Source organism: Prionailurus viverrinus, chromosome B3 (genome assembly GCF_022837055.1).
Source record: "Prionailurus viverrinus isolate Anna chromosome B3, UM_Priviv_1.0, whole genome shotgun sequence".
Classification (NCBI taxonomy): domain Eukaryota; kingdom Metazoa; phylum Chordata; class Mammalia; order Carnivora; family Felidae; genus Prionailurus; species Prionailurus viverrinus.
The window spans coordinates 100,061,973-100,076,636 of NC_062566.1; the positions used below are offsets into that span (position 1 = coordinate 100,061,973).

Here is a 14,664-nt window from a genome sequence, read left to right on the forward strand (position 1 = left end):
AGGATTTGAAGCAGGATCCATGCTGATAGCAGAGAGTCCAATGTGGGGCTCAAATTCATGAACTACAAGATCATGACCTAAGCCAAAGTCAGATGCTGTAACTGAGCCACCCAGGTGCCCCTGTAAAATCCATTTCTTATTGTAGGTTGTGGTGAAAGAAGTTCCAGAGTCACTAACTTTAACAAACGCTATTCTAGCAAAACTCAAAATAAGGATTCTTTATTCTACTGGGGGAGGAGATGGGGAAATCAGTAGCTGATGCACTAAACTATGACAGGCTCAAATCCCAGCTTCATCACTCCCTGGTTGAGTAAACCCTTAAGATGTTATTTAACCCCACAAGGCCTCACTTTCTCATCTGTAAGGTGGGAATACTATTAGCAGTACTTATATCCTAGTCCAGAGGTGAGAATAAAATACCAAAATGCACATAAAGTATTTTTAGCACAGCGTTTGGCACACAGTAAACTCCCAAGTGTTCATTTTGCTGTTGATGTTGCTGATGATTACTCAGTAAAAGAATTATTAACGTCACAGTGAGAAAATGAAATCTCTATTTAAAAAGTTAGAAAATTACCTCTCAACTTCTTATAACTGCTTCCTGTATTGTTTATCAATTGATTGTTGCCTCTTTGTAGTCTCCATTCATGTACCTTTCTCAGAGTAATGATTATCATCTGATATAAAGAGGGGGGAGTTGAAATACATAGCCCACTTTAAAAGATCTATTATAAATACTGATTTGATATTACTTGATTCCCTTCCTGGTCTTCTTAATACCACTCCCCAAAGTTTATTCTTCACTACTCACTCTAACCACAACCTTCACCTCTCTTCTTTGCTCACTGATGCTCAACAGATGCCCTTAACTAGCTATAAGCTAGAAAGGTCTCAAATCAATGACCTCAGTTTCCACCTTAAAAAACTAAACAAAGAAGGGCAAATGAAACCCAAGTAGGTACCAAAAAAAGAATAAAGAGTGGAAATTGATGAAACACAAAAGAACAGAGAAAAATCAAAGATACCAAAAGCTGCTTCTCTGGGAAAATCAATAAAACTGATAAACCTCTAGCTAGACTGATCAGGAAAAAAAGATACAAATTACCAATATCAAGAATGAAAAGGTGACATCACTATATATTCTACAGATATTAAAAGGACAATAAAGAACTATCATGAACAACTTAATCCCAATAAACTCAACAATTTATGTAAAATATACAAATCCTTAAAAGACACTACCAAAGTTCAATTAAAAAGAAATAGATAACCTATTTCTAAGTCTATTCAAGAAGTTGAATTTGTAGTTAAAAACCCTCACAAAGAAAACCGCAGGCCCAAATGACTTCCCTGGTAAATTCTCCCAAATATTTAAGGAAAAAATAATACCAATTTTATACAAACTCTTCCAGGAAATTGAAGAGGAAGGATTATTTTCCAACTCATTCTACAAGGCCAGTATTACCCTGACAACCAAAACTAGACAAAGACATTATGAGAAAAAAGTATATGTATTAAGTCAATATCCCTCATGAACACAAACACAAAGATTCTTGACAAAAGTTCAGCAAACCTAATCCAACAAAATATACATGGGATAACACATGGTGAACAATTGGGGTTTATCCAAGAAAGGCAAGGTTAGCTTTTGGAAATCAATGTAATTCAGCACATTAACAAAATAAAAAGAAAGCATTTGACAAAATACAACACCTAATCTTATAAAATTACTTAGAAAACTAGAAATTAAAGAATTTTGTCAATCTGATTAAGAGCATCTGTGAAAAACCTACAATTAGTATCATACTTAATGGTGAAAACACTGAATGCTTTATTCTTTTTTTTTTTTTTAATGTTTATTTTTGAGTGAGTGAGTGAGAGAGAGAGAGAGAGAGAGAGAGAGAGGGAGGTAGGGGCATAGACAGAAGGAGACACAGAATCGAAGCAGGCTCCAGGCTCTGAGCAGGCAGCACAGAGCCCGACGTGGGGCTCGAACTCATGAAACATGAGCTCATGACTTGAGCCGAAGTTGGATGCTTCACCGGCTGAGCGACCCAGGTGCCCCTGAATGCTTTATTCTTAAGGTTAAGAATAGTACACAGTGTTTACTCAAACTGCTTCTATTTAACACTGAACTGGGGTTCTGACCAATGCAATGAGGCAAGAGAACAAAATAACAGGTTTTTATACTTGAAAGGAATAAGTAAAACTGACTTTATTGGCAGACAACATGACTGTCTACTCAGAAAATCCTGTGGAATCTACAGAAAAAAAAAAAACTATTAGAACTAATAAGTGAGTTTAGGTAGGTTGCAGGTACAAAATCACCATATAAAAATCAACTGTTTTTCTATACACTAACACAGAGTATCAAAAATACAAATTAAGAAAATACTACTGACATTACATTAAAATAGCACAAAAAATACTAAACACTCAGGGATAAACCTTGTGTGCTAAGAATTAGAAAACATTGCTAAGGAAAATTAAAGAAGATCTAAAAAAATGGAGAGATATACAATGTTCATAGACCAAAAACTCAATATTGTTAAGATGTTAATTGTCCACAAACAGAACTACAGATCCAATGCAATCAAAATCAAAATTTCAAACTTTTTTCCCCTGAGACTGACAAACTGATTATAAGACATATGAAAATATTAGAGGACTTATACTACCTGACTCAAGACTTATAGTGATCAAGACAGTGTAGTCTTAGCACAAAGACAAGTAGGTCAATGGAACAGAGTCCAGAAATAGATCAACATATAAACTCTCAAATGGTTTTTGACAACGGTTCCAAAGCATTTGGTGGAGAAAAGATAGCTTTTCAATAAATAATGTTTAAACAGCTGGATACTAAATGCAAAAAACAACAACAACAAAAAACCCAAAACAAAAAACCCCCACCTCTGATCACATGACATGCATAAGTTAACTCAAAACTGATTAAAGACCTAAATGCAAAATCTTAAACTATTAAACTATTAGAAGAAAACATAATAGGAAGTCTTTGTGTCCTTGGGTTAGGCCAAGATTTCTTATATATGATACCAAAAATTCTGATACCATCCATAACAGAAAAGTGTTAAATTGGATTTCACCAATATTAAGAACTTCTCATCATCCATATTTCATCAAATGAAACACTACTGTTAAGAGATTAAAAAGACAAGCCACAGACTGAAAACATTTGCAAATCACATATCTGATAAATGAAATGTAACCAGAACACAGAACTCTCAAAAAATAAGAGAACTCAATTTTTAAAATGTACAAAAAATACCTCAAATATATACAAATAGCAAATAAACACATGAAGACAGTCAACATCATTAGTCGTTAGGAAAATGCAAACTGAAATCATAATGAGATATCACTATCCACCATTAGATTGTCTAAAATTAAAAAGACTGATCATACCAAATGTTGGAGGTCATGGGGAAGCAAATGCAACTTTCACATATTGCTGGTGGGAATGTCAAATGAAACCACCACCTTGGAAAACAGTATGGCAGTTTCTTTAAAAGAAATACCACATGACTCACCTGTATTACTACTAAGTATATATCCAAGAGAAATGAAAGCTTATGTCTGCATAAAGACACATGCATGAATGTTCACAGCAACTTCATTCATTAATAGTCAAACAATGAAATCAATCTGAATGTCTATCAATAGGTAAATACATAAACTGTGGTATACTCATGCAAAAACATACTACTCAGCAATAAAAAGGAACATAGTAAATAATATACACAACATGGATGAATTCTTAAAGAATCATGCTGAAAAAGCCAGAAACACATGTACATATATTCTATATACCATTTATAAAATACTATATTATAATACCCTATATACCATTTATAAAAGAATTCTAGAAAATTAATCAACCTCTCGAAGACATCCTATTTGGCTTTCAAGACTCAGTCCTCAAATGTCGACTTCTTTTTGAAAATGAATCTACAGTGACATAAAGCTGTTCAGTCTCATGCAAATGAGAACAGAAGTGGAGGGAGAGGAAAGGGAGATTATAAAAGGACAAAGGAAACTTTTTGGGGTACTGGATCTGTTATCTTGATTGAAGTTATAGCTTCAGAAATGTAGATATAACTTATCAAAGTTATCAAATCATGTGGTTTAAATACATGCAGTTTACTGAATGTCAAAGATATCTGGAAGTTATTTTTTAAAAAAGGAAAAAAAGGACCAATTACACTGCCCTTTTTAATTTTAATATTTTAATTTTGTTTAAATCCAAGTTAACATAGAGTGTAACAATGGTTTCAGGAGTAGAATTTAATGATTCCTTACTTACATGTAACACCCAGTGCTCATCCCAACAAGTGCCCTCCTTAATGCCCATCACCCACTTAGCCCACCCTCCCCCACTCAACACAGCTCCAGCAATTCTCCGTTTGTTCTCTTTAAGAGTTTCTTATGGTTTCTACTTCTATTTTTCCATCCTTTCCCCTAGGTTCATCTGTTGTTTCTTAAATTCCACATATGAGTGAAATCATATATTTGTCTTTGACTGACTTATTTTGCTTAGCGTAATACTCTCCAGTTCCATCCATGCTGTTGCAAATGCCAAGATGTCAGTTTTGATTGCCTAGTAGTATTCCACTGTATATATACCACATCTTCTTTATCCACTCATCAGTCGATGGACACTTGGGCTCTTTTCATAATTTGGCTATTGTTGATAGTGCTGCTATAAACACTGGGCATTTTTTTATCCTTTGGATAAATACCCAGTAGTACAATTGCTGGGCTAGAGGGTAGCTCTATTTTTAAGTTTTTGAGGAACCTCCATACCATTCTCCAGAGTGGCTGCACCAGCCTGCATTCCCATCAACAGTGCAAAAGTTACACTGCCCTTTTTAATTATCCTTTAAAGCTTCCATCATCAACTACAAGGTCAAGTCTAAATTTCTAAGCAGAGTACACAAAAAGTTTCTGTCTACATTTTCAGCTTCCTTTTTTATTACTCTCCAATGTACATTTTTATTTCAAGCATTTTATGCTGCACAGCCAATCTTTGTGTATGTCTTTTTTTTTTTAAAGGAAGAAAGCCGTTTGACATCCACCAAGGATTTATTTTTTTTTATTTAACATTTTAATTTATTTTTGAAAGAGAAAAAGAGAGAGAGAGAGAGAGAGTGCAAGCGGAGGGGGGGGGGGGGGGGGGGCAGAGAGATAGGGAGACCCAGAATCCAAAGCAGGCTCCAGGCTCCGAGCTGGAGCACAGAGCCCAACAAGGGGCTTGAAGCCATCAACTGTGAGATCATGACCTGAGCCAAAGTTGGACGCTTAACTGACTGAGCCACCCAGACAGCCCTATGTATGTCTTTTTATATGTAGTATTCTCTCTGCAAGAATTACCTTCTTGTAGATATGCTATGTAGCTTTCAAGACTCAGGCCTCAAAAGTTCCCTTCTTGTAATCTTTTATAAAAAATACTCTTCTTCAATTCCTTCACCAGGCAGAGCTGGTTGCATATTCTTTGGTCCCAGCAGGATATACCTACTTTGCACTGATTCTTTATATGCTACCTCCTTTCTCCACACTATTCGAAAGTAAGGTATATGTCTTTCATTTATATCCTCAATGTCTAACATGGCAGCTGGTACAAAGTAAACACATAATGTTGCTGGATCAGAATGCACTGAATTGAACTAAATTTCTATCTTGTAAGTTTCCAGACAAAGGTCATGATTTAGAGTTAGTTACTGTGACTCAAACAATATAATGTTGACAGTTTCAAGTTCGATGATCTTTAGAAGTATTTTAACCTATTTCCAGCATTCAGAAAACTAGACACAGTAATTTACCAAATATATCCATAACCCCCAGATGTGTCATATCTTAACATTTTTCCAAATGTACTTCAGATCTGGGGGGTGAGGGGGTCCTACATTATAAATATGGATACAGTCCCTTAGGTAATCCTCCTTCGTGGCAACCACTATCCTGAATTTATCATGCCTATGCTTGTCCACATCCCTAAACGATACAAGGTATAGTTTCACTTTTTAAAAATTTATATAGAGGTATTATACTGAATATATCTTTTCCCCATCTTGTATTCAACATCGTATTTCTGAGATTTGCTAATGTTGATACATGTAACTCTAGTCATTTAAATTGTTATATAGTAACTCTAGTCATTTAAATTGTTATATAGTTTTCTAGTGTATCAACAATGTCAGTTTATCAATTCTCTTTTTGAGGCACACTTAATTTGCTTCTAATTTTTTACCATTATAAACAATGTGGCACATATACCTATTAGTTTCTGTAAGGAATTCTCAAGTTACTATCCAAAGTAAAGATACAATTTTTATTCCAATGGCAGTGTATGAAAATATCTATTGCTCCCCATCCTTACCAACACTTGATATCATCAGACTTAATTTTTGCAGACTGAATGAGATACTATTTACCCTATTTTACGTTTCATTTTCCTATTAGTGAGAGTGAAAATCTTATTGGTAATTTGCATTTTCTCTATTTGTTTATGTGTAGCCTTTGTTTTCTATTGATTTATGTGTGTAATTTATACTGATTTACCATCTGTCAATATAAAATATATAAACCATATACACATCAATACAAATAAAAAATTAGGATGGTCTCAACTCTCATTTCCACTGCTTAAGAGGTACATATCTCAGTTTCTTCATCTGTAAAATGGAATAAAAACCTCACAAGGTTGTTACAATGATTAAATGAGTAATGTATACCTAAAGTGCTCTGAACATGGTATGTGCTATACAATTATGTGCCACTATTATTTGTTTCACATAATCTTCTGCTAGTAATACTAGCTATAAATACTTCTTGCAGGCTGTGACTTATCTGTTTACTTTGTTAAAGTGTGTTTGTTGGAAAGAAATTCTAAATTTTAATAGAGTCATCTTTTCATTCTTTTCCTTTAATACCTGGGTTCTTAAAACATCCTTCTCTCCCTAATGCTCTATATTTTTATAAGATAGTTCTAAACCTCCCTTTCATGTATTGATTTAATATCTTACAAAAAAATTTGGTATATTCAACTCGTAAAATTATATTAAAATATACTTCTAAATAACTTTAAAAATAATTCTGTTCTTCAAAACAAAAACTCTATCTTTATTACAAAAAATAGTTGTACCTAACCAGATAGCAGATTTGTATCTTATTACAAGGCAAAAATTAAAATACACAACTATATATAAATAAAATAAATTTCAATTACTCTTACCCTATGACATCTTTCAAAGGCTTGTTTGGTTTCTTGTAAAAGATTAACCACCACTTCTTGAGATAGGAAAGTTTCCCCATGAGTATCGATACTTGGCCCCAGTGGTAAGTTAGTACGTTGTCTAATTCTCTCTTTCAAATCTTGAATACTAATGGATCATGACAAGAAATAAAAAGAGAACACTTTATTATACACAGATTTCAATTTCAAATGCTGTTCAACTTAGTACACATCAACAAAGAAAAATGGACTAACTGCCAGGAGACCTAAAAGTTCAAATTCCAATAAACTCTAGTTCTATAAAGTGAAACAAGCCTTAATGTCTACACAGAAGACTTTCATCTGAAAAATTAGTATATTTGGAGTTAGGACTTTTAAAGTCTTTTTCAGCTCTATAATTCTGACTCAATAGCCAAAAACTCCTTATTTGGTTTCCTTAGCAAGTGGACTATTCCAAATTAGTTAATATAACTAAATGGTCCTTCTTAAAATAAACTTTAAAAATTTAATGCTTTTTTAAATACATTTAACCATTTTAACATACTTATTTCTTCATTATTATTAAATAAGACATATTAACCATAATATAGCTTTTCTTAATGACTGAGTAACCAGTCACTTTGAACATTTATTTTACGGTGGTATCTTTAGGTTAAACTTCTTTTGCTCCTAGACTACCTAACTCTGGAGTATTGTGAACATTTTTTTTTTCAGATATTATTTTTTTTTTAAAGTAATCTCTACACACAATGGACGTCTCGAACTTACAACCCCAAGACCAAAAGTTGCATGCTCCACCAACTGAGCCACCCAGGAGCCCCAAACTAATTTTTTTTTTAAAATTCTCATGGTTGTTCTTTAGTTTTTTTCTTCCCTTATTTGCTGCTGCCTTTCAGATGTCACTTTTTAAGTTTATTTATTTTGAGAGAGACAGAACACACATGCACACACACGTGCACACGAGCACAAGCAGGAGAGAAGCAGAGAGAGGACAGAGAGAGAATCCCAAGCAGGCTCTCCGACGCAGGGCTTGATCTCACAACTATGAGATCATGACCTGAACTGAAATCAACAGTTGGACACTTAACCTACTGAGCCACCCAGGTGCCCCCAAGATGTCACTTCTTATTCCTAACTATAACCTCTCCCTGATCATTATGTAGTATATGCCAAACTGGGAATCAAGAAAGTGATTTGAGTATACTCTGGACTCTAATTACATGGCTCTGCATAAGTCATTCTGCTTCATATTAAAAATGACTGGGTTCCACATAGTTGAGATCTGGATAACTAAGATGCCACCAATTCTTAGAACAAATCATTTTCTTCTAGTATGTGAATAATCCCAGGCTTTAGGTATTAATTAAGTAATTTTATGCCCAAGTCATTAAAAGCTCAGGGTACTTAAAATGTAAACTATTTGCTATTTTTTTTTCCACACCTGCAACAACAAAAAATGATGTGCTTCCTAGTTAATAACCTGGAATAATTTATTCAGTCTAGGAAAAAAAAGGCGACTATTTATAGTGCTGGTATTCTGCTTTACATTTTAATTACATCATGTTAGGTCATTTCAATACATGGTTCAAGAGACAGGATTTGATCAGTGGTGTCATAAATAAGCTGGGTTAAATGAGTTCTTCATAGAAAATTTCAGTAACTGTCAATATTTGACAAGTTTGTCCAAATACAATAAAATTCTTAACATCTTTAGTTTTAACTGTAACATTTAACAAAAACACTTACCCTCCTGTGCCAATGGATCTCTTTTGATGGTTTTTTGAATCATAATAGCGCTGTAGGATCATAGCACTTCTGCTTTTCAAATATCCAGTCTCTACCTCAATGTAGTTCTCCAAATAGGAAATGAAAATGGATTTGATAAGCTTAGACAAGAAAGTCTGTTTATCAGTACCTAAGTTAAACTCCATCAACTTGCTGGAAAGATTTGTGGTTCTTTTCATGGAAAAAGGGAGAAAAAGATGAATGTATATTTTAGGTATAGTAATAACACTGAGGAATACATATTTTTACAATGTAATTTTAATAACTTACGTTAAACCACCATTTCTTAAACCTTGGGAAGGTGCTTAGGATACAGAGAGAAGCTGCACAGCGCTATATATAAAGTAGACTGACATCACAAACAGCATTGTGGTTTTGCAAACTGACTAAGGATAATCTCCTAGGGATAGGCGACTTAAGAGAAAAAGTCTAGGCAACCAACCAGTCTAGAAATGACAACAGTGGCAGAATGACTTCAACTACACTCTAATGGCATTCACAACATAGTACCCGGGTCAGAGTACTGAAAGATCTACTCTCTGTTCATTCTCCCTTTTGTCTTTGCCCATGTGGACTTTTCTTTAATTTTCGGTTTTGCATTGTTAAATACAGACTCACAATAAACGTTGTTGGGATGGACTTCCTGATTATAGTTACTTTTGAAGACCCTCCTCCCAAAATGACGTCACTGACAAAGAACAATAGGACTGGAAAAAAACTCCAATAAGAAACTTCTGATATAATATTTCTAAGTGTAACACTTTCGTTTACAAAAGCCTAAGGCAAATTTCAATATCAAACTTAAGGCTGAAACTCATTTGTTAAGAATTTGTGACTTTCTCAATTTCTAAAGATTTAACTGCAGATAAATATAATCATACTACTTCTTAGAAAAAAAATGATAGGGAACTAGCTTACAATTAAAATTCAAAACAAAATTCTTGAGTCTTAAACAACATAAACAAAGTTTCATTAAAGTACATGACTATAAAGAATATCTGATTCCTTAAGTTAATGTGCTAAGAATGCTGTTCTTTCTATAACAGTAATCTACGTAACCAAGTATTTAATGCTGAAAGGTATACTATTAACAAACTTTTACTCAAAAATACCTGAATACTTCACCATTTTCTATTAAAAAAAAAAAAAGGAAAGAAAATCTGAGATGTTACTATTTTCTAGTAATTAAAAACATACCTTGTATATAAATCATAGAGATTTTTGAGATACTGCTCTGCATCAGACTTCCTACATTCTTCTAACTGGTCTTTCACAAAACTCTGGAAGGGAAAAAAAAAAGGCCAACATTATGTCAAGTAAACATATTTTTTCTCTAAATTACTCCACATTCTGGGGCTGTTCTTACTTAAAATACAATGGAAAAGGCAATGCATAAGAAGTATACCAATATAAAAAAATAATAGGCTTTTAATTTTTAATGCTTCTCATATTTACATGTTCATCTATAGCAGTCTTGGGAATAAGTATTAAGAATTTCAGAATTTCTTTTGAAACTGGCCTATCTTGCTTTTTAAAGTACATTTAAAAAACAAAACCCAGAAGCACCCAGGTGGCTCAGTTCGTTAAGCATCAAACTCTTGATTTTGGCTCAGGTCCTGATCCCATAGTTCCTGGGATTGAGCCCCACATCAGGCTCTATGCTAATGGAGTGGCACCTGCTTGGGATTCTCTCTCTGCCCCTCCCCTGCTCATGCTCTCTCTCTCTCTCTCTCAAAATAAATAAATATTCAAAAAAACAAGAAACAAAAAAACCCCACAAAACCCAAAAAACAAAACCTGATGCTGTATCGATATAGTTAATTCCTTAAAGCAGCATTTCTCAAACTGTGGCCTGGCTAACACTAGTGTCCCCTATGATTAACAGGCATTACTCTAAAATTGGGAAATGCTGTACTTTACATTCCTCCTAGAGAATCACAATATGTGTTAGTACCTTTAAAGGCTATAAAAAGTTCTGAATTGTGTTTTAAAAACAAAAACTTCTTTTATGTTGCTTAATCCAGTAGAAAACATAGTTTAGGAAACGTTGCCTTAATGTATAGTGCTATGGGAGTCCAGGTTGTACATTAAATTACTGTTTTCGGGAGGAGCCAAGATGGCGGAAAGCATGGAACTTTTTTGTGTGTCTCACGTCCATGAAATACAGCCAAAACAACACTAAACCATCCTACACACCTAGAAATTACTATGTTTTTTCTTTTCATATTAGTACCATATTATGAAAATTCTACAGACTGTGCTTAAAATTCTTACTCAATTTCATAAATACATTCATTGGTCAAAGTGAGGACCCAATAAAAATAAAAATCTGAGGCTACCGGGGCACCTGTGTGGTTCAGTCAGTCGAGCGTCTGACTTGGGCTCAGGTCATGATCTCATGGTTCATGAGTTCAAGCCCCACATCGGGCTCTCTGCTGTCAGTGCAAAACCTGCTTTGGATCCTCTGTCCCCCTCTCTTTCTGCCCTTCCCCTACTAGCATGCTCTCTCTCTCTCAAAAAAACAACAACAACAACAACAACAACAACAATCTGAGGCTACCCCTCTACAACCTTTTATGACTTGTACTGCTGCTACACAAATTTTAAACATGTGCTCTGATGATGCTTGGTGATTAGCACCTTTTTTCTTGGTGAACAGTATTTTTTTAAAAAAGCATGACGTTGTTATTCTTTTCCCATTCACTGAATAAGGACATTACTATTCCAAAGGGCATTACATGAGTAAACCAAAAATTAAAAAATAAATAACTTTCAAAACAGAGAAAAAAATCACTTATTGCCTTAAGAATTACTTAGTCATAGTTTAAAATTACCTGTAGTTTGATTTCAAATACATTTTGAATAAGTTTAGCCAGTACTGTTTCTGGATTACTAAAGATATCTCCAACTTGTTTGTTTACCCGTTGACAGAGTATTGCTGCATCTTCAAATATATCATTTCTCAAGTAAGCACCCTAAACAGAGGCATTTTACATAGTTAATGTATAATTTTAAAATGGTTTTTAAAACACAAATTAGCATAAAATAAAATCCAGAAAAGTGTACTATTAGGTTACCTCCTGGCACTGCTTTATATAAACATCAACACAATGGGAATAACCCTACAAAGAAGAAAGAAATACATTATCACAGTTCTGTTTTAATAACAATAATCACAACAGTAATAATCTCAATAAAAATTATTATATGTAATAAAGCTATGTCTATGTCCTAATAAATCACCAATAATAACGGTTGTTGGATTTAAATGAAATTCTCCCAGTTGCTTTTTATGAAATTGATCACCTGGTTCATATCCTTGCAAGATTTTAGAATGAAAGAAGAAAACTGGTATGAGTTTTTTGTAGTCATTTTGCCCTATGATCACCTAGCCAATCTCCTTCAACTCCAAAACATGTATATGCATGCATGCACCCACACACACACAGATTCAGTCTTGAGAAAAGGTTTTTAATATATATATATAAGTACATTATGTATTTCATATTAATATATATATATATTTCCTTCTTTCCACTCTTGGATTCAAAGCATTTGTGTTCCCTTGCAAGACTCTGAACAGAGCTGTATTTAACTGGCATTCTGGAAATTTACTTTTAAAATTAAATCTATTTTAGCAGAATGTATTTAAGCAAAATAATGTGTCATATTAAGCTCTCTATAATGACTTTTGTCCATTAACAAATCATACATAAAAACAAGGAAAGTAAGCAATGCCAAAGTACACTATTGTGTCAAGAGCCATTCTCAATACTTAATATGTTACTTGTAAGTGTAAAGTCCAACAAAAAAACTCCTATTTCCTACTCAGATACAAATATAAACAGATTGGGGGTACCTGGGTGGCTCAGGTGGTTGAGAGTCCGACTCTTGATTTCGGCTTGGGTCATGATCCCAGACTCATGGAATCAAGCCCCATATCAGGCTCTGTGCTGAGCCTGTTTAAGATTCATTTTCTCTCTCTCTCTCTCCCATTCCCACTCCCTCTCCCTCTGCCCCCCTACCCCATTTGCATTCTCTCTCTGAAAAAAAAAAAAAAAAGGAAACAAATTGCAAAGCACTATTTCTTTAATTTCTTTATAGGGATACTCTCCCTAATTCAAAATCCAAGAAGATAGTATTTCTTTGTATTACCACCTAAGATCTTCTGGATTTAAGTCTTTTACTAATTATATTCCATCTAATCTCTGGCTCCTACATTCCACCAGATATTTAAAGCTAAATCTTTTTACTTTTGACCTATTTCATAACATGTTTGACTGAAAAAAATAAAAAGACAAGAAGACAGTATGATTTTCTATGTCAACCAATATAAAAAGTCATTGATAAAATTTTATTGAATATAATATTAAATACCTAAAATTTAACATAATTTATGGAAGAGATATGAAATATACATTTAAATTAAATTAAATACATTAAATTAATACATAAATAAATTATGAATACATTAAATTAAAATAAATACATTAAATTAAATACATTAAATACAATTTAAATGTATATTTCATATCTCTTCCACAAATTATCCAAAATATCCAAAAATAATCACTGTGAGAGTCATACAACTAACAGGATAATCGGTGACTATAATATATAGAATTTATATAATCTCCACAATCTTGAAGATTAATCTTCATTTTTAATAATTACTATTTACCTTAAAATGAAGCAAAACTGCTGCTACTTCTCGCATTCTGGAGATTTCACCTCTTCTTTGAGCACTGGTAAACTCCTGAATCAGTTGGCATTCTAAATCATGGTATTTACCTAAAAGTAAAAAGGAAGTAATTCAGCTACAATGGGACAACGTATGCAAGTTATTTACAAGCACATGAATTATTTACAAATAAAATGACTATGGATCTAGCCTTCTTTTGAAAGACTTATAAAAACAATATGTGATTATAGGCAATGAGTCTAGCCCCTAAAATACACTATGATATAATATAAATCTATATTTTTAAAGACAAAGAAATCTTCCCAACCAGGAAAACAGCTGAACTCCCTTGGTCTGACTACCACTTACCACTGTTACTTAAAAAAGCAGCTGAGTGAGATAAACCTCTGGATGTCATTTCTGATAGTATGAGATAGGAAAAATCTTAAACATAAAGCTGTAGAAATGGTGAAGAGGACTACAGAACTCTTTACTAGAATTCAGATGTCTTTACCATGAACTATCGTGGATTTAACACTAAATATCACCTTAAGATAATACATGGTGTCTGATTCACTACATTATTGAGGCTACTAATGTTCTGTGTGAAAACTTGAATGCTGTGTTAATCTACAGTAATCAGAAACGTTGCCAAGAAGTCCAACTATCTATGTCATTCTTATTATAACACTTTTGGGAAAATAGGTGGCTCTCTGAACCTTCTATGCAATGGTCTCCCAAACATGACTCAAATTACCATGGGAGCCTGCAAATATAATGGCTTTTCCAGAGACCCAGAATGATCTGCTTAAAATGTAATCCAAAGATTGGAAAGGATAAAACTAATCATGTAAGCAGTTATAAAGATACTGAAATGCTCACACGAGCTTTTAAGTTAAAAGCTCTTAGCTTTTAAGACAAAGAACCTACTTTACAGATACATGGATAC

General features: G+C 33.5%; 1 protein-coding gene across 1 annotated transcript in view; it reads right to left on the reverse strand.

Moving 5' to 3' along the window:
- EXOC5 (exocyst complex component 5) overlaps window positions 1–14,664 on the reverse strand; it is a 56,542-nt gene that overhangs the window by 13,520 nt on the left and 28,358 nt on the right. The window contains exons 7-12 of the mRNA XM_047861995.1: window positions 13,716–13,825; window positions 12,112–12,156; window positions 11,869–12,009; window positions 10,232–10,314; window positions 8,996–9,205; window positions 7,250–7,397 (exon numbers count right to left, since the gene is read on the reverse strand). Coding sequence (XP_047717951.1) covers window positions 7,250–7,397; window positions 8,996–9,205; window positions 10,232–10,314; window positions 11,869–12,009; window positions 12,112–12,156; window positions 13,716–13,825 — 737 coding nt within the window. The remainder of the gene's footprint in view (window positions 1–7,249; window positions 7,398–8,995; window positions 9,206–10,231; window positions 10,315–11,868; window positions 12,010–12,111; window positions 12,157–13,715; window positions 13,826–14,664) is intronic.